Genomic DNA, 26,640 nt, shown 5'->3' on the forward strand with positions numbered 1-26,640 from the left:
AGCACAACATGCCTTTCTGGAGAATCACCAACCATGGAGACCTGGTGTCCCTCCACCAGGCTTTGGAGCTTGATTTTCTCTGAGAACTGGAATGAAGACCCTTCCCCGTGAGCTCCTTTTCACTCCTGAAGGGAGCTAGAGACCGGAACCATCTGGGAACTCTCTCTCTGTCTCTGTCTCCGTTTCTGTCTCTGTCTCTGTGTGTGTGTCTCTCTCTTTCTCCATGGAATGCTGGCGAGAACACAATCAGAACCAACAGCTGCAAGGGACGAAGCTTATTTTTGCTAAGAGTGAGCTGCAGCCCTGTGTTCATCCTCATACAGAGGCAGGAGACAGTTGGATTGAGAGAACAAGAGACTCACCGCAGCTACAGTGCTTTTAAAAATTCTTCTGTTTTTTGTTTCGTTTTATTTTGTTTCAAAAAATGAAGAAAAGAAAAGGAAGTTCTTGGAGCGGAGTTGCACTCTCAGTTTGTGCCCAGTTTGAGAACTGCTCTGAACTTGAGGGAACAGGATAGATGTGGCAGACTTTTGTGATACCATCTCTTGCAGTCTTTGTAATCTCCTTAGCTCTAGAACATATTCCCAGGGAATGTATATGTTATTTTTATAGTTAAGGGTCTGGTCTCTGAAGCAGGTTTTCCCTCCTTTCTTTTTCTAGCAAGAAAGGGGTGTGTAAAGTTTCCTTGGAAAATAGCAGTTGAAATATCTAAGATACCTCTCTGTGACAGTAGCACCTCTAGCTGCCCCAGCGGTCTGCTCTCTAGGGTGGTTTCCTTCCCGTGCTTCCATCTCCTAGTTTGCTGAACTGTGGGGCACTGGACACTGATTAACTTTAGACTTTGGTATTTCCCATCCTAGAAGCCTTAGTCCCCTTTCCAATCCCTGTCCCCCTTCAACCAAATGGCACAGCCCTAGAAACTCCCTCTCTTAAGACGTAAATTCTAAGCCTTCAGCTAGACTTTTATTCAAAGACTGTGTCCCAGAGGGCTTACCTCCCAACTGGAGGGAAAGGACTAAGGCTTCTTAGGAATTTCTGCTTCTTTGGCTCTTGAAACAAGAAGATTCCACCTTTTCCTCCTGCAGAGAAGCACCCTTCCCCAGCAGATGCTCACCCCTACAGCCTTCTCCTCCTTCTTAGTCATCAGTACTAAACTCTTGCCCCTTCCCTGCCCTCTGTACCTCACATCCGCCTCCATGCAGCTCTGGCCAGTCCCTCGGCTTTGGACCCAAGAAGTTAAATCAAATCTAAGAACAGACTCGTAACTACATTTGACTTCCTTTGAAGCCCTTAAGCCAAGAAAGGTATTTTGGGCATATATTTACCCAAATCTCTTCCTGAAACTGAAGAACAGATTGCTATGATCAAAACCTACTTTTCCCATGGAACACCCTTCCTGCTTCTCAAATCCCATTCTAAAATGGGAAACCAGAAGGCCAGAAAGACTTTCCTGATTTAAATGAGGGTGCTGGGACCCCACTCCATGGCTGAAAATTGAATCCTGGGCTAAATGCAGGAACGTCTCTCACCCTGACCTCTAGGAACATTGGTGGGTGCCAGGCAACTAACCCCAGCCTTACAGCCCAGCTGTGTTGTGGATGCTCCATCCCTCCAAGACAAACGTGGGCGGCTGCTCAGGCAGGATTAACTTCCTAGAGCTGAGGAAGTTGAGCCTCTCCCCGGCTGCCTGGAGAAGTGATCATATAAGCACCTCAGGTGTGCAGTCTGGGTCCTCAGTAGGAGGCATCCCTTGACCAACCCCAGCTGTAATTGCTCGCCCCCAGAGATTCTGGGTATCCATTTCCAGAAATGTTGCGGCACAAAGGGGCCAGGCTCCTTCCGACGCCAGACCACCCAAATGGCAGCAGAGAAAAACTGATAGACACATTCCTCCCGAACTGATTGAGAAAGTGCTCCATTACTCACAATTTTAGGGAAGCAGTTTTTGGGAAGGAGCTGAAGTCAGTGCTCATTACTTAGCTGCCTCTCTGACCTTGCCGCCTCTGGCAGGTGGGGAAGAGATGGGGCGTGCAGTTGGAGGCCAGCCTTCCATGGTCTGTGTTCGGCATAGTTGTCCACATGCTGCTTTGCCTTGCTTGATAATTGATCTTAGAAAGCTCTATGATGGGCCTTTCTTGCAGGCCCTAAGGTGTCCCCATACTGGCAGTATAACTGTTGGTTCCCTGCACTGGACATAGGCCACCTGGTTGGTGCTGTACTTCAGGCTTGTGAGGCTGTGGAGTGGTACCCCGTCACGCACACAGGGCCACACACAAACACTTCCCTCTCCCTGCCCTTTGGGAGAAGCTCTTTATCCCTATGAGTTGGACTCCTCTTTCAACGGCATTTCCCTCACTCCCCAACCCGGCCCTGACTCCCCAGCTTGGGTCTTTGCAAAAGGAACTTGAAATTGGTGAAGAGAGGTGAGGAAACTCTACCCAGCAGAGCACTTCTGCTTTCTTCTGGTTGTTGCTGCCCTCATTATAGAACAGACAGAAAATGAGAGCTTCTCGATTCCTCTCTGCCAAAATGAGTTATCCAGGGAACACAGCGTTCTTTTACCCTGTGTTCCAGCACAAAGATCTGGAAAGGAAAAGAAGTGGGTAGCACCAAGAGCTCTTGGAAGCTGAGGACAAAAGGATACCGTGGGTCATTTCTTCAAGGGGAAGCCCTCTTTACTAGAAAGTGTCCCCATGAAATTAGCCACATGATGAGTCTTTCCCCCAGCCGGGCACTGTGGGTTCTGTAAGATGGGTCTGCACGTTTCATGGTGAGGACTGTCTCTAGTGTGGGATCTGGAGTTGTCACATGTGTCCTGGGTTTAAGAGGTGGCTTGACTTCCGAATGTAAAACTGACTGTGCCTTAGCATCACCCTGTCTGGTGCCCCTCGGGCAGCTGGTGGTGTCCGGGAGAATAGATGCCTGTTCCAGACTTCGATGCCTGTTTGGGCTTTTATTTGGTTTGGGATGTCCTGTCTTCTGCTCTGCAAGTTGAGGGGCAAAGCCAGTGTCCCAGGAGACTTGTGCCACAGCTTGTTCGCAGTTTATACAAACTCACTTTTCAAGCTCTAAGTAGAATCTGATTGGCAAACTCTAGCGGCAGCATATGGAGCATCTAGATGTTCACTACCTTGAATGGGTGTCAGTGCCACTGAACCGAGGGGGATGGGGAGAGGGGCAGGGCCACATTCTTCCTCTTCCTGGGAGGACGGTGGTCTAAGCCAAGGGTGGTGAGCTGGGGCCTTCTTCTCCTCACTCCTGTACAAGAGGGACAGTTAGGGCCCTTCTTTGAGCAGGTTTCTACTTACCACTAAATTGGCTTCCTTTTTCATCCAAAACTTGGAAGTCCCCAGATGTTCACACTTACAAAGAAGCCAAATCTGAATTCTGGGATTCTAAAATATCTTTAACTATGAGAGAAAATGTAGTTCTGTCCCATCCCCAATTTGCAGGCCCTCTGTTCCTTCCTCTCCTCTGACTTAGCTCCAGCAAGCAAGGCTCCATGGCTAGTCCCTAATGCACTGACAGGAGCCATCTCATTAAGGACAACTTCTACTCAAAACATGACCCTCTGGACTTCAGATGCCTCATTTAGCAGGAAAAGGCATTGAGTGGATCGGATATATTTATGTGACTGCGGGCATTCGTGGCTGTGTAGAGTCCTTGACCATAATGTTATATGTAATGGGAACTATCTTATAAACTTGAAAAAATAAAGTTTTTATTTTCTATACAGTTTGCTCCTGTGTCTTTTCTGAGTAGGATCAGCCCAGTTGCCCAGCTAAGTAGGCTCCTAAGTAGGGCTTCGTAAAAAAATCTTTAGAGCTCATTAGAAAGATGGCACTCTTCAATAACCCGGTCATTAATTTCATCAAAAATTAAGACTAACCATTTGGTATAAACAAATGTACATGGGGAAATAAAAAAAATATTTTAAAATAATTTGCAAGGGAAAGTTTATTTCTTAATTGTTTCTAAAATCTATTGCCTTTTAAAGTTTAGGACTGGAATGATAAGAGGTCTCATTTGCTGTCAAATGTGCTGAAATTTAATTATTAAAGAGAAATCACTACCTTGCTGTGATGAGCTTAAAATGCAAAAGCAATAAAACTGACAAACTGATCTCAAACCTCACTTGATTTGGCCTGATTTCCTGTCACGTCAACTACTTCTGCTCATTTCGTTTCTTCAGATTGGGTCTGACTGTCCCTCACTGGTCTGGAAAACAGTCGAGAATCCCTTTGCCTTTTATTCCAATGAAGGAGGACAGAATTCGGGTCTAGCTTCCAAGTACTCTAAGATGTATTTTTCTCCAAATTAATTCCTCCTTAGAAAAGGGGGTTGCCTTGTATTCTAGGCATTAAGTTTTTTCGTTGGAAGGTACATATTTCGAACCACATCATAGCTGAAGCAAACTTGTTAGTTGTTACATCTTTAACTTGGTCATGAGTACAAATACTGGAGTATTTGCTTTTCAAGCCCTATGAGTAAACATCTCCATCTCCCCTATAGTAAGTATAACATCTGCGCATTTCTCAAAAACCTTTTGCTGGCAGGTAAAAATTAGTAATCCAGTATGGTTTTATTCTTCAAAAACAAGTTTCTTGACCTTTAAAAGAAATTCTTGATGGGAATCTTGAAATTTCTAATTGCAAATATTGTCACTGCCATCTTTTAAAAACTATTAATTCTATAAACTTTATATACAAATGAATGCTTCATTCCACAGATTTTAGGTGGTATACCTTGTATGTTGTTTCAATTTAATTACATATCATCATCATTTGACAATTTCATTTAGCAATTACAGATGAGCGTTTGTCCAAAACATTTAAAGCACACAGCTTTGGGATTTTTCTCCGGAAAAGTAGGGAATTGCCTAAAACACTGTGTCTTCTGTTTGAGCATATATGCCATCTCCCCTGAACCTAATCTCTATGTATGACAGGAAGCTTGTTAAAGTCAACAGCACCAATATTTGTTTTAGTGAAACCCTTAGGACCTATGTCCGAGGCTGGGTTGGGCACTAAGCCCACCCTCTGGGGTCTCAACCCTTGATATTCTCAGTGACGGGAGAAACTATAATGATTTCACCTATGGGTGTGTTTATGTGTGTTTAAATGTATTCAGTTAAAAGAATGGTCCTTTTGGGCGCCTGGGTGGCTCAGATGGTTAAGCGTCTGCCTTCGGCTCAGGTCATGATCCCAGGGTCCTGGGATCGAGTCCCACATCAGGCTCCCTGCTCCTTGGGAGCCTGCTTCTCCCTCTGCCTCTCTCTCTCTCTCTCTCTGTCTCTCATGAATAAATAAATAAAATCTTTAAAAAAAAAAAAAAAAAGAACGGTCCTTTTATAATACTGTATATTATACCTCAATCAAAAAAAAAAAAAAGAAAAAGGAATGATCCTTTCTCTAAGGCCATTATATCCTAGTAGGAGATGATAATGATAATAGTTGGTAGTTTTTACTTCCTTTTTTTTTTAATGTATTATTTGTTTCAGGGGTACAGGTCTGTGATTCATCAATCTTAATACAATTCACAGGGCTCACCATAGCACATACCCTCCCCAGTGTCCATCACCCAGCCACCCATCCCTCCCACCCCCACCCCCCCACTCCAGCTTTACTGCCTTTTTTTTTGTTAAAATTAAGTCAGCAGCCATGTTGGCCACTTTACTGGTCCGTGAAATTCAAGTCTGGAAATCACTGGACGGGATGATCCTGGAGATCCTTCCGGCCTTACCTTTCTCTGTATGTCAAAAAGCACCAGCATCATCTCCCCAGGGCTCCCTCCACCCCCCTCCACCACCTGTCATCCTTGGCTCCAGGCCAGCATAGCTGTGCAAGCCCTCCCGCAAGCCCCGCCAAGCCCTGCTGATTTGGTTCCGGGGGTAGAGTGCATCTGCATGGTTCTCGCCCTCCCTCCTTGAGGGCTGAATCAGTTTCTAGGGAGGCCTTCCTGAGCCATGCCATACAGAACCGGAACTCCCACCCACAACACGCATTCACCCTCTCCCTGGGCCCTTCCCTGCTTTATCTTTTACACTATCTCAAACAGTTCTGCTTATCCTGTTTATTGGGTCTCCACTAAAATGAGTAATAGGGGCGCCTGAGTGGCTCAGTTGGTTAAGTGACTGCCTTCGGCTCAGGTCATGATCCTGGAGTCCCGGGATCGAGTCCTGCATCGGGCTCCCTGCTCAGCGGGGAGTCTGCTTCTCCCTCTGACCCTCCCCCCTCTCATGTGCTCTCTCTCATTCTCTCTGTCTCAAATAAATAAATAAAAAAAAAATCTTAAAAGAAATAAAATAAAATAAAATAAAATAAAATAAAGTGAGTAATAGAACGGAGACGATCCTGGCCTCCTCACAGGGAGGACTGCACCTTTTCCTTCGGTCTCCAGTGCCCTTTTCCTGTTCCCTGGTTTCCGCATACCACAGATCTTCCAGAGCAACAAAAGTTCCACCCCCCCGGCATCGTGGCCCACATCTACATCCCCTAAGTCGCCTCTTCGCTTACACCCTCCCTGAGCTCCCAGCACACGTCCCTTTCTTCACGCGGGCTCTGGGATTCACTTCCTGGTACCAGAGGCATTTGTGGCTCCTGCCAGGCCTAGCAGCAAAGCTGGCTAGCAGCACACATGAGAGTGGGCCCAGATCTGGGTTCTGATGCCCACCAGGTGACGACCAACCCCTCAGTGGCTTACCAGCTCCCGAAACTTGGAAAACAAGGTTGAGAACCAGCCCTCTTCTCTGGTCCCAGGGCCCTTACCAATTTTAAGGGTGGACTTCATGCCCCTGACCCTTCTTTCCAGGTGTCTTTGAACTCTGCAGATTAATGACACAACTAGGTTGGAGGGTTTCATGAGGTTTTAATAATAATCTAATAATACTGTTAAACAAAAACAACACATACGTGTCCTTCACTTGCAAAGACACATATGCACACACCTTCTCTTCCTCTCACATAGACTCTGAGGTAGAAAGTGTACTGCCTAAAGTAGAAAAATACTCAACGGGCTGAGCCATGGCCCAGGCCACAGGCTCACAAGCACTTGGTTGAAAGGTGGCCGCTTGAGAGCAGGGCCAGAGGCTGGGCCGGTTGCACGGAGGCCTTGGGGAGGCTGACGGGGGCCACTAGCTGGACATCCCCGGCTTCCAGCATGACAGCCCGCTCAGGGGTAGCTGGAGAGGGTAAGGGATAAAGCTCAGGTGGCAGCTGATCTTGTTCCAGCCTCCAAGGATAGAATATTCCTGCCACAGAGAATGCTCTCAGTAAACATTTGTTGGATGAACACAATGACAGGCGAGGCAGAGAGGAAGAATTCTGAACACATCCTGGGGATCCGGGGCCTTCTAGCCCAGGATCGGGGAGCCAAGCCGTGGGACAGCACCTCCACCTATTATTTTAGAGGTGGCCAGGGAGGTGAAAATACCATCTCTAGGAGCTTTGGGGTACCAGCTCTACTGGTTGGTGGGGGTGGGGTCGGGTGGGGAAGGGGGTCTCTTCTTTCCTCCCAAAGTGTCTTGTATGTAACTGGAGCCCTTGACTCTCCAGGGCCCTGCTGTTCTCATCTCGTTCTCATCCTCGAAGGCAGGCCTGTGTCTTTACTCAACTCTGGTCTCCAGCGCCTGGCACATCAGTCACCAAGCGCTTCCTGAGGGAATCCAGGCCCGTAGCAGCATCATTAGCTTATCTTCTGCATTCTACCAGTTGATTCCATCTGGTCTGTGCCTGCCGGCTCGGGCCTCGCCTCAAAGGACCCCATTCACCTCTCCCTTCTGTGGCAAAGCAGCCTCATCCCTAACCCTGGGGAAAAAGTTCTGAGCCAAGTGGGTCAAGCGCCTGTTGTGAGGCAGCGGATGCCCCTCGAGGGAGCGGACGCCCTGGGCCCCATCCACCCGGTCGGGCTCCCAGCGGCAGCTCGGGTGCAGCCAGCGGTAGTACACGAGCCGCAGAGCCAGGCCCAAGAGGAAGCAGATGCCGCTCGCCAGCAGCAACACCTGCAGTGGGATCCCACTGGGCAGCCAGGTGACGTGGGTCAACCAGGTGACCACCATGAGGACGCTGTCACTCAGGAGGAACAGCAGGTGGATGGTGGCGCGGCCTCGGGTGCGGCCCTCGGCCACGTTGAACCAGGAGAAGTACAGAATGGTGGCCACGGTGGCCCGGTACAGCCACTCTGAGCAGGAGTCTGGCATGAAGTCCGTGCCCTGCAGCCAGACCCACGACAGCAGCACCAGCCACAGGCCCAGGAAGTGCAGGGCCACGTAGTGGGGGAAGAGAGCAGAGAAGAGGGCCACGGCCAGCACTCGGGGCCACAGCAGCAGCAGGTTCCACAGGAAGTAGAACACAGAGGAGCCCAGCCCCAGGCGCGACCTGGGGGGCAGGCAGGTGCGCAAGGCCCGGTGGTAGTCAAGCAGCGCCCACGAGATGCCCACGAAAGACGTGCAGATGCCGACCCCTGTGGAGAGGAAGCGGGCACAGGTGAGCCCTGCGGGCAGCCTGCCTGGCCCTCCCTAGAAGGCACGGGTACCACCCCAAGGCGGGTGTCAGAGCCCCTGATGGCTGAAGGGGAACTGCAGCTGGAGAACATCTGTTCACACAATTGAAAATAGAGCCAATAGGGCTTCAGATAGGGAGTCTGCCCTTCGCCGCAAGGCATAACTTTTCAGGTGCTCCCACGATGAGATTCTTCCAGGATTGCAGGGGGGGGTTGGGCTGTGCGACTTACATACCCCCATCTGCACCCTTGTCACCCAGCATCTGGCGCCCCGGGCCCCTGGCCACACCCTGAGGACCGTTCAGGGCCCTGTAACCCGTCCTTTCCCAGAAGAACCTTTCTTGGCACTAAAAATCAGCAATCCTGGCTCCCTGTTTGTAGTCTCAGAAATGGAAGCAGGAAATCCCAGGGGTGGCAACCAGCCTGTGGCGGAAGCTACCCTCCAGGCTGGGAGGGCCGGGCCCTGCCACACAGATAGAACGTCCCGGCTGGGACTGGGCCTTCGTCTTGATTTTTCAACACTCGCAGTTTACAGTGGAGATCCTCTCCCACCTCCTGGACTAGAAGCACCAGGATCTCCAGGGCGGGGTGAAGGCAGCACTGGAATGTCTCTAGAATGCTCACTCCCCGGCCCTTTCCCACTGCGGTCCGTCAACAGATGTTTACTGGGAGCCTGTTGTGGACCAGGAAGCCACCCCCACCCTGGAAGCAGATCTGGGGCAACGTCCTAACTAGCCCACACTAGGTCTCAGTGGGGCTGATATCCTTGCCGTTTGCCTAGCGTGCTGCATTCGCTGACCTGGACAAGCTTAGCCCACAATATCGGGTAGGCCAGGAACACGTGCCCTGCGAGCTCCAGCCAGAATTTCCCCTAGAGTCACCCCCCACCCAGGGGACCTGTAACACCTCACCCCCTTCTGTCTGGGGTCTTAGCACACAGTCATTCTCTATTGCCTTGTCTCTGAGCTCCTCCAGGGTACGAAACATTCTGCTCCCTTGGGGTCCCCAGCAGCCCAGTACCTGGCACATAACAGCAGCTAACTAAATGTTCGCGAAATAAAAAGGGAAATCTGTCTCTTCCCTCGCTCCCTGCCTCCCCTACACACACAGTGGAGACCGTCCCCAGGTAGCCCTGACCCTAGACACCGGCAGCTGCAAACAGACACAGAAGTATGTGCCCAGTGAGTGCTGTGTGCCCCGGTGCAGATCACTTCTCCTCCCTGCACCTCTTGCCTCTCGGGTCAGGTGGAGAGAAGAAGGAGCACCAGCCACCACGGCCGCCCACGCTACCACCCGTCCTCACTCGGAAGGTCAAGGAGCAACTTCCGAATTGAACGCAGAGCTGCCTAAGGGACATCCTCCTGTTTTCTAAGCAGCCTTGATCGAAGAGTGAAAACACTCCTGCCCTTCGTCGGAAGCCCCCCGACGCCATAAAGGGGGCCTGGCCACCGGCCCATCACTCACACTGGTAGGGCTCGGCCCAGCCGCTCTGCAACACGATGGCCAGCACCAGCGTGAGCTGTGGTGTCGTCTCCAAGAAGGTCTCGAAGAGCCGCAGCATGCTGATGTCCAGGGTTAGGAAGTCGGCATAAGCCAGGTCAAACTCGGAGGGCGCCTCCTGCTGCCACACGAGGAGCCCCTGCCGCAGCCCCTGTACACACCTAGGCAGGCGGGGTATGGATGCCCAGAGGGGCCGGGTTAGTGTCCGCTGCGCTCCACCTCCCCTCGCCCCGGGCCTGGGTGCGGGCGGGCTCCAGTCCGAGCTCGTCACTGACATGCTGTGGGGCCCTGGGCACGAGCGACTTAACCTCGCCGAACTCGTTCTTTATCGTAAAATGGGGATGGGTACCTCGTTCTTTATCGTAAAATGGGGATGGGTACCAACTACCACCGCCCGGGCTGGCCAGGATGTCCCGGGGTCATCACAAACCCTGTTCCATTTACTTCTTACAACACCCCCATTTGACACATGGGGAAACAAGACCAGAGAGCTAATAAATGGTAGAAACGGGATTCGGACCCAAAGCTGTGTGAATTTCAAAGGCATACTATGAAACTGCCCCAGGTCGTAGTTCTCAAATTTTAGCAAGCCTAAGATTTTCTTAGGACCCTGTGGGGGAGGGGGAGGGCCATTGAAAGCTTCTGTGCACAGGCAGGATAGGTCAGATTGTGCTGTAGAAAGATCTCTCTGGCCGTGGAGAAGTGGAAGGGGAAAAGGGGTAAGACCGGAAGGAAGATCCATTTAAGAGGACTGTCCAGAGTGGTGGGCATGGAGGCAGACACAGAGTTAAGGGAGCCCCGAGGTTGGACAGACAGGCCCAGGTGACCCATTGGCATGAGAGGGGGCAGTGGAAGATGCACCCTGATCTCCCCCACCCGGAACTGTTCTTAGTTGGCTATTGGGAGGTGAGCCCATTCACTCAGTGCCAATTCATTCATCAGAAATTTACTGTCACTTCCCCTGGATGGACTTGACGCACACTAAAGGAGCAGGGGGGCAGGCCCAGGTTGGGGCTCTCCCTCAGCAGGAGCCTCTGCCCTCCTTCCTGCCCATTCGGCATTTTATCGAGGCCCGTGCAGTCCCTCACGGAAAACTGCAACATTCAAAGCTCCTCTTGTCCACTCCTAGAGGCTCAACGCAGCTTTGTCAAAGCAAGATCTGGAAAGAATCTGCAAAATGGATTCAAGAGCAGATCCTGGCTCCAGCCACCCCATCCCAACCCAGACCACATGGTGTCCTGACTCCATCGCTTGACTCTGATCCCTTGGTTTCAGCTTCTGCATCTCTAGAGGGTCCTGCCAGTTCTGAGAAGGAGTACAGCCCACACAGATTTTCTGGAACCCAGCCTGCACCCAGCCCTGGCTGGCTCAGGGGACACAAATGAGTCAGACCCCATCGCTGTGCTCTTGCTTGCTTTGGGGACGAGAGGGTGGGGAGGGGAGGAGGGGTTGAGGGAACAAGCTCTGCTCTGGGGGTCAGGGCTGCTGAAGCTCCTGGGTGACCCCGGTAATTTGTTGAAGGCTTACTCTGAGCCAAAGCAACTTACTGGTCTTATTTCGTTTAATTTCGTTTCATCCCTACCAAACAGAGGCAGGCGCAACAACCATCCCCACCAGAACAACGAGTAAACTGAGACCCAGAGGGCTCAAGTGACTTGCCCAAGGCTCCACCCACAACAAAAAGGAACATTTTTTGTATGAAACACATCACCGGTCTGCCATTACACGAGAGTCCACCAACAGCCAAGCACCAAGCTAGGCACACTCGGCTCTTGCTTTCACTCCCCACAACAGGCCCGCCTGCCACACCTGTCTCTACGTTCCTGCCGCCTTTTCACAGAGGAGGAAACTGAGGCTTAGAGAACGCAGGAATGAGGCCACAGATGGCAAATTAGCTAGCACGGGAGCCCAGACAGGTCTGACTCCAAATCCTGTGCCTCCTTTTCTTCTCTGGGCTTCAGTTTCTTCCCCAGTGCCAGGGAGGGTAGGGCTAGATGGGCTCTGAGGGCTCTCGGCCGGCCTCTCTTTCTTCGGGGCGGGGCGGGGGGGCGCTCACCTGTCAGCAGAAGTGCCCACAAGGGCTTAGCTTGCTCTCCTGGGCCCCCGATCCTCTCCTTCCCACCCCCTTCCCGGTGTCAGGCTCTCCCCGGCGCTAGCAGCCCGGCCGCAGGTGCCGCCGGGCTCCGTTCCGCTTCCCTCTTCCCGAGGGCGTGGTGCTCACCTGTACAGGTAGCCCAGCTGCAAGAGATGCAGCAGCGCCAGGCAGCGGCCGGGGGGCTGCGGCGCGTGCAAGCCGGCGGGGTCGGCGCGCAACCAGACCCAGCTGAAGAGCTGCAGCGCCACCGAGGCGAGGCCCAGCAGCGCCAGCACCAGCGCGGCCCACAGGTAGCGGCCGCTGAGCACATACTGGCCCGCGGCCCACAGGTCGGCGCCCAGGTCGATCAGGAAGGCGGCGGTGCCCAAAAAGCCCAGGACCACGTCCCAAAGGAGCGCGGCGCGGGGCAACCAAGGCATGACCCGCCCGCCTCGCCCCCGCCTCTCCTCTAGGCTCCGACCCGCCCTCCCCGCCCGGGGTCGCCGCGGCAGGAAGGAGGCAGGCGCAGCCCTAGGGGCCGCCCAGGGCCCGGGCCTCCTGGGCGGGACTTCCCCGTCCCGCCCTGTCCGGGGCGGAGCAAGGCCCCGCGGCCCCCGCGGCCCCCGCGGCAGGGGTCGCCGGTGCTCCCCACCCCTGCCCGTCTGCGCCCCAGAAGGCCGCCCCCGGCCGTGGCCCTTACCCGCACGCAGCCCCGCTGAGCCCCGAGGACCGCCAGGCCCGAAGACGGCCCGGCCCGGCCCGGCCACACCGCCCTTCCTTAGCTCGGCCGACTTCTAATTGCCTCGCGTTGCAATTGAGGCGAAAGAAGGCCGCAGACGACGGAAATGGCCCGGGGAGTAGCGCCCGGGGTTGGACCGCGACCCCTCACGTCCGCCTTGTGGCAAAACAAGAAGGCCCGTTCTGATCCCCGATTGCGGGACTTCGCAGAGTGTGCCTCGAGTTCGAGCGAGGGCCGGGGAGAACGAGGGCACGGGATCCCTAAGGCGCATCTTCCCGGGGCTCAACTCCGATTATCCAAATGCAGGGGGGCCGGGGGTGGGGGGGGCGTTCAATAACTGTTCAGTAACTGTACGGGAGTTGCCAGAAGCATTGTTTACATATGAAAAGGGAAAATGCACAGAATAAGATGCTCCAGGAGCACTGTTTTTTGGATTTAACTTGGAAAAGAAAAAAGATGTGCCGGGGTGGGGGGAGGTCTTGGGCGCTTCCATTCCTGACGCGGCTGCTCCACGCCAGGTCCCGCTGCGGCCGCCGGACACGTGTGGCGCCGTGGCCCCGCGGGGGAGCGGCCGGCGGGCGCCCCCGGCTCAGGGCGCGAGCAGCGCGCGCCCGCCCAGCAGCGCCGCGAGCAGGAGCGCGAGCCCGGGCGCGGGCGCGGCGCCGGGGGCGCGCAGGCAGGCGGCGTACGCGTCGAAGGCCACCTCGCGCAGCGCGCACACGTGCTCGGCGCGGCAGGCCGGGCCGCAGGCCTCGCGGTCGTAGCTGACGGAGTTGTAGACGTAGTAGCGCTGCAGCGCGCCGGGGTCGTCGGCGATGCGGCCCAGCGCCGCGTGCATGGAGCGGGCGCTTGCGTCGGGCACCCGGTAGGCCTCGGTGAGCCGGTACTCGAGCTTCCAGAGCGGGGTCCCCAGCGCGTTAGCCTGGCTCAGGTTCACGAAGTAGGTCACCATGTCCTGGAGAGAGGGCGTGAGGGGGGCAGGCCGTGAGGTGCTGGCAGCTTCCACCCCCCCCAATCCTACACCTCGAATGCCCCCCCCCCCCCCCGATTCTTTATAGCTCTAACAATCACTGCTGCTGGTGAGCATTTCCTACTTGCGGGGTATGCCTGGTATGCTGATGCGGTAACTGCACTTACTACCCCCATTTCACAGATGAGGAAACTGAGTCCTAAAGAGGTTAGTTAATTCATTTGTCCAGAGTCCTACAGGTGTTTAGTGGCAGAGGCGGGTTTGGAATCCAGGTTGGTTTTTTTGTTTGTTTGTTTGTTTGACAGAGAGAGAGAAGGAACACAAGCAGGGGGAGTGGGAGAGGGAGAAGCAGGCTTCCTGCGGAGCAGGGAGCCCCATGCGGGTTTCGATCCCAGGACCCCGGGATCATGACCGGAGCCCAAGGCAGACGCTTAACAACCGAGCTACCCAGGCGCCCCTGGAATCCAGGTTGTTAACTCCGTGGCCTACTCATTTTCTGTCCCAGGTACGCAGAGAAGCTCAGTAAATATTTACAGAATTAATGGATAAAAAGCAACTTAAAGAAGTGTCAGGGAGTGCCTGGCTGAAAGAGGTTATGGAATTGTGGTTGAGGAGGGTTTGAGATACACCCAAGACTCCTAGGATCAGATGCATCTTCAGAACTAGAATCTGGAAAGGCTTATCTGTCTGAGGCTTTCCACTTAAATTTGTGGGCCTGCCTCAGGTCACCAGCCGTGGGCTAAGAGGAGCTGCCATGTATGGAGGGCAGCTTCCCCCTGAGGCACGTTACCTTATTTCATTCCGTGCTCTCCAAACCCTGTGAGGAACTGTTACTCCCATTTTACAGATGAACAGAGGCAGGAAGAGGTCAAAAATCTCATGAGGGGTGGAGCCAGGATTCAAACCCAGGCCTGTCTGCCTCCTTTCCTGGGAAGGCACGTTGGGGGTGGAGGGCACGGGGAACCAGCTGGTGACTCCTCTGCTAAGGCCCTCTGAGTGCCCATGTGGACAATAGGCCACACTCTTGAAAGACCTCAGACCTCTTCTCTGTGTACACAAGGACCTAGGTCATCCCATCCAGTCCCTGGTTTTAAGTGTCCTCTCTCAATCACCCGATTAAATCTCTATACCCTCCTCTTCCAGGGCCTCCAACTTGATACCCAGCTGCCTCGTCCTGGGCATTTTCACTGGGACACCACTTAGACCTCGCCAAGTTAACAGGTCCCAAACCAGACTTCTGATCTTCCCTCTGAAACCTGCTCGTCCCACAGTGATCCCAGTTCAGTAAAGGGCAGCTTCACCCCTCCAGGCGCTGAGGCCAAAGCTTGGCTCCTCTCTTTCTCTCACACCCTCATCCAGCCCACCAGCAAATCCTGCCTTCTCTGCCTTCAGCAGACATCCAGGATCTGGGGCATCTCGCTGCCCCACTGCCACCCCCTGGCCCATGCCACTGGCACCCCTCGGTGGTTATCGTGGTCACTTCCTAACTCACCCTCCCCCCACCCCCATCTCTGCCCTTGCCCCCTACAGCTTGTTCTCTGCATAGCTGGCGGGGTGAGTTTGTAATATTGTAAGTCAGAATATTTAATTCTGCCCCAAACCCTCCAGATCCAGAGTCCTAATCACGGTTGATGGGATCTGACCTCGTCCCTCCCACCCTCCCCTTGTGCCGTCCTCTGCAGCCACGACCTCCTCGCTCTCGCCTGACACACCAAGCACAGTCCCACCCAGGGCATCTGACTTGCTCTGTCCTCCGCCTTCCCCAGATACCCGAGTGGCTCCCTCCCTCAGTTTACTCAGAATTCACATGTCACCCTATCAGTGACACTTCTGTCCCACCCACCTCACAGCATGCACGTGCGTGTGCACACACACCCAACAACGGGCACACCTGCCCCCTCACTCTGCTTTGTCCTTAGTGCTTCTCTCCACGCCATACTTAACGTTCCTTATTATTTATTGTGTGTCTCCTATAAGAACGTCAGCTCCAGGACAGTGGTGACTTTGTCACTGTTCACTTACATAACTCCTGAGCTCAACACAGGGCCCGGCTCATGGTAGATGCTTAGTACATTTTGTTGAATAAATTAAGGAATACTATTTCTTTGCCATTTCAGCAATCACAAGCCCATCCCACAAAATGAGGGGTTGCTCGATGAGTTAGGTGCCTGCTTTGGCTGAGGCCTAGTCGGTGTAGGCATGAGGTGGGCAATGGGCATGAGGTCACACTGCAGGAGGCCTTGAACACCAGGCCAAAGAGATCCAGCTTATCTTGTGGGCGCCGGGGAGCCATTGAAGGTTTTTGAGCAGGAGAGAGACAAGTGCTTTAAAAAGATTAGTGCCTGCTGTAGTATGTAGTAGATGAGCTACAGCAGGGCAGGGCTAGAGGTAGGGAGGCCAGGTAGGAGGCTGTGATCTAGGGTGAAGGGAGATTTGGGGACAAAGAATTGACCTGACTTGGTTGCAGATTTGGAGTGGTTCAAGGGAACCTGAGCTCTAGAAGAGGGTGGATTAGCTGGAAGGAGTTAGGCAAGGCTGTGATACATTCAGGTCCCTCCCCATCCTCCCCCTCCGGCCCCAGCAGACCCAGGGCTCCTGACCTGCAGGCTCAGTGTGGCTCGGTCGTATTCAAATACCCGGATGCCTGGATTGTTGGCCCCGTTGACCACTCCAGGTAAGGTGGTTTTCCATGGGGTGACTCCAGGGGTAAGGAACATGACACTGATGGGAGCACCTTTCAGGAGAGAGACCATGGGACTGAGAGAGAGGCTGGCAAGAGGAGGAGGGGGGTGGGCAGGCAGCTGTCCTCCACGGCGAGTACCTGCATCATCATAGAACATCCGGAAGCTGTCGGTGTGGTGGTGCCCGAAGAACTGCCCTGCGATGACTCGATGGTGCTTCCGGACCACCTTCAGGTACTCCTCATTGAAGCCCTCCCGGAACCACGCTTTGTTCCGCGTCTTCTCGAAGAAGCCCGGCGGCACGTGGCCAATAATGTACACCTGCAAGGAAAGGGTGCCCAGGAGGGGCTCAGGGGTGCCCCCGCCGGCCCCTCACTTCCACCTCGCAACACCTGCCCCTCTCGCCAGAGGCAAGCAGACAGGCTCCAAGGTCCCCCCAAAGCCCGCCCCCAGGCAGATGCCAGCACTCTGAGGCCCCAGCAATGATTTTACCAGGTTTCCCACCTCGTGCCTTCGCGCAGGCTAAGCCTGCCACCTGGAGTACCCTTCTCTTTTTCCCAGGCTGCCGTGAGGATGGGAAAGGCCCCTCTAGGCGCCAGGCTGATGAAGGACCCTCAGCGATATCACTGTGGGCCCCTTGAGTGAGTGGCTGAGTTTGTGCAGAGGTGGGAGACTTGCTCAGGAAGTGATCCCAGAGAGGTAGCAGGTGGAGGTGGGAGCCCTTACCATCTCCTTAGCTTGGGACGCCCGGGTCAGCACATCTTCCAGCCACCGGAACTGCTGGCCGGGGTCCGCCATGCCAGCCGTCTGCTCATTGTTGCTGTAGTACAGATTGGTGTTGAGGACCACGATTCGCCCAGCCCCACTCAGTCCCGGCAACTTCTCAGAATAGAAAGCACCTAAGGTGTCACAGCCAGGTAGAATCTGAAGGGTCCCTGCCTCGGGCGAACACGCCTCTGTGGCCCTCCATCTCCCACCTTCTCCAGCCCTCGTGTCCTCCCTTCCCGTCTTTCCCGTAGGAGGGGCATGGTGAGAAGAGCGGAGGCTCCAGAGGCCCGCTGCCTCGGCTCAAGTCCTGGCTCCAGCACTTATAGCTGTGCAGCTTGGGAACAGTTTGCCTGCAGCGCTCTGTGCTTCAGTTTCTCCCTTTCAATAATGTGAAGAACGATAAGATGCGTCTGCCCCTCCAGATCCACTGTCAACCCTGTTCACTCAACTCTCTGTCCCAGAAGCTGATCTCTGTGGACTAAATCAACGGGTTTCTGGTTGGGTTTGACCCGCTGGGACTGAGGACAGGGAAGAGAGTAGCCAGGGTCACCTTGGGCTGGCTGTGTCTCTGGATCAGTGGTTCTCAGCCGCTGATTTTGTCCCCCAGGGAACGTTTGGCAGCGTCTGGAGACATTTTGGGTTATGGCGATGGAGGGTGTTACTCGTATCCAGCATCCGTGGATGCTACTGAACATCCTACAATGCATAGGGCAGCCCCCACGATGAATTATCTGGCCCAAAATGTCAGCAGTGCCAAGGGTGGGAAACCCTGCCCCTTCCTTATTTCATGAGGAGTCTTGAAAAGTGCCGAGAGTAGTGCCTGGCACCCAGTAAATACTCAGGAAATGGTCACTTAGGATCCTCGTTAGAGCCATTGAGAGCATGGGCAGCGCAGTCAGCCCTGGATTCTGCTCTCAAGTCGGCCCCTCTAAGCTGGCTGATCTTGGCCAAGGGACTTGACATCTTCAAGCCTCTGTCTCCTTATCTGTAAAATGGGGATAAAATCAGTACCTATTTCCTGGGGTCGTGGTGGGGACAAAATTTGATCAGACCGCGGCAGACAAGGAAGTACTTATACTTGCAAATGGTGCCAGTACCTTCTTTGAAGAGAGCGATGGATTCGTTACTGAGCCAGGGTCTCCACAGTTCTGCTACCTGATCATAGATGTTGTTGCTCCCTGCCGGGAACTGGTTTTTGGGGTGAAAGTCATGGTTTCCCAAAGCAGCGTAGACTTTGGTATCTGGGATGAAAAAGAAACATATAAACATGTTTATGTGAAAGTGCTCAGTGGAGTTGGTACTTTTCAGGCTGCCCCTGGCCGTCGGAGCCCATGGGGAAGAGCCGTAGCACGGATGAGCGAAATACAGAGATAAACAGAAAACAATATTCAGGAGATTCTGGCAGCACATTGCTCAGACCTGGGAAGGAAGAGCAGTGAGTTCTCCGATCCCAGTTCCTAACCCCATTCCCAGCAGAGAGTTTCCTGGTGGGAAGGAAGCAGCAGAGGACGGGAAGAAGAAAGCTAGATCCACATAACCTTCCCATCCCTTCTGAGTCCCTTGGTAATGCAGCGCTTCGTGTTCTCGTCCATTCCAGGTCCAGTTACAGTTGGGGAAGGGGTCTGGTTCACCGTGGGAGCCTTAGGAGTTTCACGCATTCCGTGATTCAACAGGTGTTTACTGACACCTCGTGTGGGCCAACACATAGACCCCGGAACCAGGCACCCAGTTCCAGTCCCAGGGGCCTCAAAGTGCAGTAGGGTTGACAGGTATTGAATAATTAGGGGTGGGAGGATTGTCACAAAAAAGGGAAGAGCCTCTTGCTATGGAAGTGGGGGTCAGGGTGGGAGTCGGGGTCAGAGAAGGAAGTGTGGCTTGTGAATGACCCCTCAGCGGGAGGGAGCCCATCAGATCATTTCCTTTACATCTGTGTCTGACGAGCAGTAGTTCCTCAATAAATGTTTGACGAGAAACAAAAACTCCTCTGAGCTCAGGGTAGGGTTTTGCCGTTACAGGAGCTTGGCATTCCCCAGCGAGTGAGTGACCTTGAACCAATGAGGGAGGCGGGCGCCTCTAATTCCCAATGAGGAAGATGTTTTCACCAACTTTTTGCCCTGGAGAGCCCACAAGATCTGGGAGGGCTGAAAGCTCCACAGAAGGAGGAGGTCGGAATCCCATCAGGAACTGTTTGCCAACCCAGAAACCACCTCTGTCACTGCCTGGAAAAACCACTTCTTTAATATAAATGCCAGCAGCCATTAAGAATCCTCTTAGAGGGGCGCCTGGGTGGCTCAGTCGGTTAAGAGTCTGACTCTTGATTCGGCTCAAGTCATGATCTTGGGGTCGCGCTTAGCGGGGAGTCTGCTTGAGAGTCTCTCCCTCTCCCTCTGCCCCTCCCCCCCTAAAATAAATAAATAAATCTTAAAAAAAGGATCCATTTAGAAAAAACACAAACCCCTGGAATTCCAAGGACAGATGAGAAGGGAGGGAATCTTTCCCCTTTTTTACTGCTTCTTTGTGTCGGGCACTGTGAGAAGCCCCTTCCTTACAAGCATAAACATGCGGGCACGACCTGGCATCTAGTTCACGGCCAAGTTCCCTCCTCCTAGAATGGTATCTCACTCCTAGTAGAGACTCAGTAAATATTTGTTGACTAGATGAGTGAGTGGATTACTTAATCCTCACAAAAACCATTCGGTCAGGCACCATGATTTTCCTCATTTTGTGCAGACAGGAAACGGAGTCTCCAGGGCGTTGCCCAGCCGGAAAACAGCCGGAACGCGGAGCAGGCTCTGCGTTCGCCACTCAGCTGTGCTGGAGAAAACGGGCCAGCGTTCACAGTGACTCTGATGGGGAACACAGGTGGCACCTGGCAGGAAGAACACATGACACATGTTGTGGACCCAAAATCTCGAGCTTCTGTCCCTTCCTCCTCTCCAGCGATTTGCCTGACGTCTCTGTGCTTTGGCTTGTTTATCTATAAAATGGAGAGTGTTCTGCTTGACCTGTGTTGCTGTAATTCTCAATTAAGATAATGTGTCCTTTCAGTTCTAATATATTCTCATTTTAACATCTCTGCAGGTGGGCTGTGACTTCTCATTGAGGCCACGAGAGAGCACCGTCATACTCTAACAGCACTTTTTTCCTTAGCAATACATAAGATAATAATGCATCTAACAGTCGATGGCATCTTGGATATTAGGAAATTCAATAAATGTGCAAGTGTGTTATAAACGAGAGGACCTTCTAATTTACATTTGTATGTGAACTCATAGTTGTAAAGCGTTTTCTTTTTTTTTTTAAATATTTTATTTATTTATTTGATAGAGAGAGAAAGAGCACAAGTAGGCAGAGCGGCAAGCAGAGGGAGAGGGAAAGGGAGAAGCAGACTCCCCAGTGAGCAGGGAGTCCGATGCGGGACTCGATCCCAGGACCCTGGGATCATGACCTGAGCCGAAGGCAGACGCTTGACCGACTGAGCCACCCAGGCGCCCCTTTAAATCATTTTCTTGTCCATTATTTCACTTTTATTCCAGAAGCCCCTGCGGAGCAGAGGAGAGTGCTCAGAGTCAGATCTGAGTTTGAATCCCTCCCTAGGAACTGACTAGCTTTGAGCCATCGGTGCCTTATCTCCACGTCCAGACAACGGTGCATAAAATGATTCACGTTGAGGGAGGCCAGATGCCTCGAGGTCAGATGTGGGATGGTGACAGCAGCTGAGGGCCCCCCCTGGAGTGGTGGCGGGGGTGGTGGGTCACAGTGGTGCTCAAACCAGGATTTGTGTCCCCGCCCTTGCCACATGACCTTGACCAGTTTGCTTGACCCCTGGGCTCACATTTCTCACCAGTAAAATGGAAATAGTAATAGCACTTCTCTCCAGGAGCATCACAACAGAGAATGAACTACAGCATATCAGATTCTTAGAGCAGCGCCTGACGCTTAGCACTCAGTACAGAGATACATGCAGTTACTACTGTGCTAGTATTTATTTCTATTATCATCAGTCCATATCCAGGGCCTGCGGATCCGTGTCTAAGACCTTTAGAGGATGCACCTGTCCCAGAACCCGAAGGAGGTGGGGGTGGGGGCTAGCGGGCTGCTCTGACAGGTCCCCAGCTGACAGCCTGAGGACCTGATTCGGTCCCTGGCACCTTGTGTTCGGCACATTTTCAGGGGCGCTAGATGGGGCATGCAGATCCCATTCTCCCTGTCACGTCCCATGGGACTACCGCCACAACCACTCACAGGCTCTGCCTGCTCTCCTGGGCCCGGAAGGCCTTGGAAGCACCGAGAACAGTACCTGGACTGGAAATCAGCATCTCCCAGAGGCCCCGGGAAGCCAGGATGGTTTAAGGGAGGTGGATGGCAGCTCTGGGGCCACAGCAGGACATAGGGCTACGTACGAGTCCCCATGAGACCCGCCGGGAACGATGCCTATAAATAACTGCAGGTGCCCTGAGAAGGGGCTGTGAGTCGCTGTAAAACAGGCTCGGGGAGAAAGCAGTGAAACGTCAGGCGTTTCCGTCCATAGGATTCTGCGTGGCAACACAGGCCAGGGATGGCTCACGTTCCGCGATCGGTCGCTGTGAGACCTGGCCAGCAGCCGGCGTCCTCCGTGGTGGACGGTCCTTTCTCCACCTCTTGCTGCCATTGCTGTCCCACCCCCACGGGGCCAGACTCTGCCTGGGCTTCAGGCAATGCTGCGGGGGCAGGCGGGGGGGGGAGACCCCCGACGGTAGGGGGCTTACCTGGAAAGACCTCTCTGATGAGCCCGGTCAGGCGCCCCACAATTCTCAGCACCGCTGCTTCTCCCAGTCTCTCGTTGGGCACGTGAGGTGTGTCATCACTGCAAAACACCACCGAGCCGGTTCTGTGTGGGCAGCTCAGGAAGGGCCCCGAGAAAAAGAAGGGACAGCTCAGCCATGAGGAGACAGGCCGTGGAGCTGGCCCTCGGCAGCCCCTGCGAGGGAAGGGCCAGGCTGGAGGCGGGAGTCACGCAGGACAGAGTTCAAACCCGGGCCCTGCCGGGGACCTGCTGTGGTTCCCCGGGCTGGCTACTTAACCTCTCTGAGCCTCCACTACCTCATCCGTAAAGCAGGGATAAGAATGGTACCTACTCCTACAGTATTTGTAAGATTTTAATAAAGCAGGGGAAATTATATATATAAAATGTAGACGAGTGGGACCACTCTCTTCCTTGTAAAGAGCGTATTTCCCGGGCAGCTGTCCTAACTTAAGCTCCAATAAAATTCTTCTCCTCTTTTAAAAAATAAATAAAAATTAAATTAAATAAAAGGCAGAATAGTAGCTGCTACGTTGTAAGTAGTAGTATTATGTAAAGAGGGAATCTTGGGGGCACGAATCCCATCTGCAAGTCCCCAGGGAGCTTGGGGTGGAAAAGCCATCTCTGAGTCCTGCTCCGTTCCCCAAGGGTCCTAAGGAGTTGGGAGCTGGCATCAGCGTTTACAATTCATCTCTACGGCAGATCCTGGACCAGCCCTAGGACCGTTTAGTCCCCTGTTCAGCTAACCTAAATTTCTGGATCCAACTTAGAAGAGAGGCGCATGGATGGCTCAGTCAGTTAAGCAACTGACTCTTGATCTCAAAACAAAATCCAACCCCCCCGCTTTTTTTCTAGTTTGAAGGATCTAATTCTTTCTTTTAGAAAGCACTTCCAGTTTCTGCAGGTTACCCCTAAGGGACTGAACTTGCCCTGAAAAGTCAAACTTTTTAGAAACTGAATTATAAAAGGTCCCAGAGGTCATCTCATTCAATGTCCTCTGTCTCTGCAAGGTCCCAGAGATTTCCCAGCAACATCATGTTTCTGTTACAGGATCCTGAATTTCCCAAAGCAGTCGCCTTTCCCAGAGGGATCCCGTCTTTCAGAATGTTCCTCCTCAGAAAATCCAGAGCCTCCCTGAGCACGATCACCCTTGGGAGCAAGAGTTCAGGGTCAGAGCCTAAAGCTCACTCTCTTCTGAGACGGATTCCCAAGCAGCTGTGAGACATTGTCACATCTCTGATTCCTGCCAACTGCAGGGTCCATCTGAGGGTCATTCCCAGTCACTCCAATGCCACACTGAGGGCCAGCTGGGGGCATCACGGGCCTGGTCCTGCCCTCTACAAGTGTCCAGTGAGCAGGAAGTCAGCGCGCCGGCCAGCCTTCCTCACCAGCCCCCTGATTACCACTTCCTGTGAGATGGAGTCAGGTGCCCTGGAAAGCTCCCACATCCCCCAGGACCCTCTCTCCCTGCTGGGATACAGTGGTCAGTGGGCTTGTCTGCATCGCCCACAAGACGGGGAGCTCCTTGAAGGCCAGTCGGGGTTTGTATCATCTCGGTTCCCCAGCGTCTACCCGGGGCTGAGCACAAGACAGGCTGCCCAGCAAGGGAGGGAGAAAGGAGCTAGTGAGTGAAGGGTGGACCACGAGGGGCAAGGACAGCCAGTTCTGAGGGAAGTTGGAGGACTCGCAGCAGCATCCTTGGATGAGATGCAGAAACGGAGTCTGGCTGAGTAGAAATCACCCACCCCACAAGCTATCCTCAGGCAGAGCGGTGCTGTGACCAGTGACAACCCCCGGGGCCAGGGCAGCCAGGACCACTTTCGGCCCCCCTACCTTCTTCCCTCCTCGCATGTGGATCGCTAAACCCCGGTGGGAGTGGCCCCAGTATTCATCCCCCTGACTTAAAATCTGGGAGTTCTTGGGGCATCTGGATGGCACAGTCTGTTAAGCCTCCGACTCTTGACTTCGGTTCAGGTCATGATCTCAGGGTCATGGGATCGAACCCCTTGTCGGGCTCTGCACTCAGCGGGGAGTCTGCTGGGGGTTCTCCCTCTGCCTCTGCCCCTCCTCCTGCTCTCCCTCCCTCTCTCTCTCTCTCAAATAAATACATAAATAAATCTTAAAAAAATAAACTAAAATCCAGGAGTTCTCCACATACCCAGATGTGCCATGACTGTGTCCCCAGCCTCAGAGAGAGCTGCGTTCTGCTAAGGCTAGGAGACAGAGTCAAGGGCATGGACCGTGGGATCAGCCAGGCCCACGGTCTCTTGGGCAGGCTGTGTCCCTCGAGCTTCAGGTCCATGCTCTCTGAATCAAGGCTGGTATGAGGACTAAGGGAGCTGGCGTGGGGAGGGTGCCAGATCTGCAGGTGGCATCCAGCAGTGGCCCGGTGAAGGGTGGCTTTTGTGGTTGCTCTCACCCCGTCCAGAGGATGAAGTCTGGCTCCGGCTCGATCACCTTCATGGCATAGATGGAGGAGTTGATGAGGACCCAGGGAGAGTCGCAGAGGTAGTCGCCCCAGGGGCCTGCGCTGGGCACCGGCTGGGAGCCAGCTGATGGGCACACCTGGAATGGGTCTTCGGAGACCTTGTAGTCAGGGTCAAGGTGCAGGTCAGAGATGTGCCAGAACTTCCCTGCAGGGGAAAGGAGACCCTCTTTGATGCTGGTACCTCCCTGAGCCTGGACGGGGAGGAAGCCCTGGGGCGAGGCCCGGCTGGGAGAGAGCAGGCTGCAAATGTGAAACAGTTTCCTCAGAAGCCAGGGTTCGGAGAGAGAGTCGCAGGTCTGACTTTGCCCAGGGAGGCACTGAGAGGAGCAGAGAAAAAGCTTGGCTCTGCCCCTGACCTGTGAACCTTAACCCGTGACCCTTGACCCTCTCCATTTCCCCACCGCAGGGGACCCAGCGGCGGGGGTGGGGGAGGGGGTGGGCTTCATGACCCTCAAAGAATCCTTTGGGAGTTCTAAGCAGAGTGCTTGTTTGAAAGCAAAGTTTGGGGAGTACCATGGTGAAGCACTCAGGCTCTGGAACCACCTACAAGCTGTGTGACCTTGGGTGAGTTGCTTTACCTCGCTGAGCCCAGAACTAGAGCCAGATCTTCTCAGGCTCCAGGGAAATACATAAAAAAATCTGACCTGAGGAGCGCCTGGGTGGCTCAGTCGGTGAAGCCGCTGCCTTTGGCTCAGGTCATGATCCCGGGGTCCTGGGATCGAGCCCCACATCGGGCTCCCTGCTCGGCGGGGGGCCTGCTTCTCCCTCTCCCTCTGCCTGCCTCTCTACCTACTTGTTCTCTCTCTCTCTCTCTGTCAAATAAATGAATAAAAAAATAAAAAAATAAAAATCTGACCTGAGAGAAGCCTTACAACACGAATTACACTGTAAGATCTTGTGCATTAATACCAACAAAAACCTGGGGAGTATGTTTGAAGATGGAGTTCAAGAAAAGGAGGGACCCAAGGGGCGCCTGGGTGGCTCAGATGGTTAAGCGTCTGCCTTCGGCTCAGGTCATGATCTCAGGGTCCTGGGATCGAGTCCCGTATCGGGCTCCCTGCTCCTTGGGAGCCTGCTTCTCGCTCTGCCTCTCTCTCTCTCATGAATAAATAAATAAAATCTTTAAAAAAAAAAAAAAAGAAAAGAAAAGGAGGGACCCAACTACAGATTGGGCTAAAACTCGCGTGTGTGTAGTGGTTGGTGATTCTGGATGCAGCTGGGAGTGGTCCTGTTTGCCGAAGCGGTCCACTGAAACCTGGTCTTAGCTTCCAACCAAGGCTGGCCGAAATGCCAAAAATCTCTTGGCACGAGGGGCACCTGGCTGGCTCAGTCTGAGGAGCATGTGACTCTTTTTTTTTTTTTAATTTTTTTTATTATTATTTTTTAAGATTTTATTTATTTATTTGAGAGAGAGAGAAAGCACATGGGGGTGCGGGGGGGGGGTCAGAGGGAGAAGCAGACTCCCCACCGAGCAGGGAGCCCGTTGCGGGACTCGATCCCGGGACTCCAGGATCATGACCTGAGCCGAAGGCAGTCGCTTAACCAACTGAGCCACCCAGGCGCCCCGAGCATGTGACTCTTGATCTCAGGGTTGTGAGTTCAAGCCCCATGTTGGGTGTAAAGATTACTTAAAAATAAAATCTTAAAAAAAAAAAAATCTCTTGGTGTGATCGAGAGAAAGGAATTCCAGCAAAGAAACAGGCCACGTGGGGTGGATTTGTCATCCGTACCCAGCACAGGGCCTCGGATAAGTAGTTTCAACAATGCTTATTGAACAGATTTGGCCTTGCCCTAAATCCTCTGTTTTTGGCTAAGACAAGGGTGAGGCCTGGGATTTCCTCACCCTCCATCACTTCCTCCTCCATTTCCTCTGTCACTCAGTGCCAACAGTAAATCCTTCCACCCCCGCTCCCAGCCCAGGAAACCCGGCCCGGGCCTGGAAGCCCCTGGCTTCCCAGGGTTGCTTTCAGGGTGGATAGCCATGGCACCACCCAAGCCACAGGACATTCCTTGTGGCTCTAGGAGAGGCCCGAAGGTAAAGTCCAGCCCCTGATCCTCTCTCCAAGACTCCCCCTCACCTCTCCTTATCTAAACCTGGTCCCAGGAAAGGATCAGAAGCTTGTTTACACTAAGGTGCA

At 53.5% G+C, this 26,640-nt stretch overlaps 3 protein-coding genes across 12 annotated transcripts in view; 1 reads left to right on the forward strand and 2 right to left on the reverse strand.

Moving 5' to 3' along the window:
* Window positions 1-3,731, forward strand: part of EYA3 (EYA transcriptional coactivator and phosphatase 3) — a 108,823-nt gene extending 105,092 nt beyond the window's left edge. For all 10 annotated transcript variants that reach the window (XM_045898314.3, XM_045898317.3, XM_064589680.1 and 7 more), the window contains one exon: window positions 3-3,731. In XM_045898314.3, the coding sequence (XP_045754270.1) occupies window positions 3-83 (81 nt within the window). In that variant the 3' untranslated portion in view covers window positions 84-3,731. The remainder of the gene's footprint in view (window positions 1-2) is intronic.
* A 3,098-nt stretch (window positions 3,732-6,829) lies between these two features.
* XKR8 (XK related 8) lies at window positions 6,830-12,607 on the reverse strand. Its single transcript, XM_045898320.3, has 3 exons — window positions 12,221-12,607; window positions 9,964-10,160; window positions 6,830-8,460 (listed from the first exon to the last, which is right to left on the reverse strand). The coding sequence occupies exons 1-3, from the start codon at window positions 12,511-12,513 to the stop codon at window positions 7,751-7,753; spliced, it is 1,200 nt and encodes a 399-aa protein (XP_045754276.1). The 5' UTR covers window positions 12,514-12,607; the 3' UTR covers window positions 6,830-7,750.
* Window positions 12,608-13,313: 706 nt separating this feature from the next.
* SMPDL3B (sphingomyelin phosphodiesterase acid like 3B) lies at window positions 13,314-26,367 on the reverse strand. The gene is made up of 8 exons (XM_045899133.2): window positions 26,346-26,367; window positions 24,434-24,647; window positions 21,980-22,077; window positions 18,329-18,472; window positions 17,190-17,362; window positions 16,604-16,784; window positions 16,383-16,516; window positions 13,314-13,767 (listed from the first exon to the last, which is right to left on the reverse strand). The coding sequence occupies exons 1-8, from the start codon at window positions 26,365-26,367 to the stop codon at window positions 13,402-13,404; spliced, it is 1,332 nt and encodes a 443-aa protein (XP_045755089.2). The 3' UTR covers window positions 13,314-13,401.
* Between the last annotated feature and the right edge of the window lie 273 nt (window positions 26,368-26,640).

This window comes from Mirounga angustirostris, unplaced genomic scaffold (assembly GCF_029215605.1).
Source record: "Mirounga angustirostris isolate CCGP_5_RB_7025 unplaced genomic scaffold, mMirAng1.0.hap1 SCAF_4, whole genome shotgun sequence".
Lineage (NCBI taxonomy): Eukaryota > Metazoa > Chordata > Mammalia > Carnivora > Phocidae > Mirounga > Mirounga angustirostris.

Excerpts from the sequence above, each read along its gene's own strand:
- XKR8 (XM_045898320.3), bottom strand. The coding sequence starts at position 12,513 with ATGCCTTGGTTGCCCCGCGCCGCGCTCCTTTGGGACGTGGTCCTGGGC. Across the intron at positions 10,161-12,220 it reads CAGCTGGGCTACCTGTACAG|GTGTGTACAGGGGCTGCGGC; the intron begins GTGAGCACCACG and ends CCGCCTGCCTAG. Across the intron at positions 8,461-9,963 it reads CTGGGCCGAGCCCTACCAGT|GGGTCGGCATCTGCACGTCT; the intron begins GTGAGTGATGGG and ends TCCTCTCCACAG.
- SMPDL3B (XM_045899133.2), bottom strand. The coding sequence starts at position 26,367 with ATGGAGGAGGAAGTGATGGAGG. Across the intron at positions 17,363-18,328 it reads CATCGCTCTCTTCAAAGAAG|GTGCTTTCTATTCTGAGAAG; the intron begins GTACTGGCACCA and ends GTGACACCTTAG. Across the intron at positions 16,785-17,189 it reads CGTCCCAAGCTAAGGAGATG|GTGTACATTATTGGCCACGT; the intron begins GTAAGGGCTCCC and ends CTTTCCTTGCAG.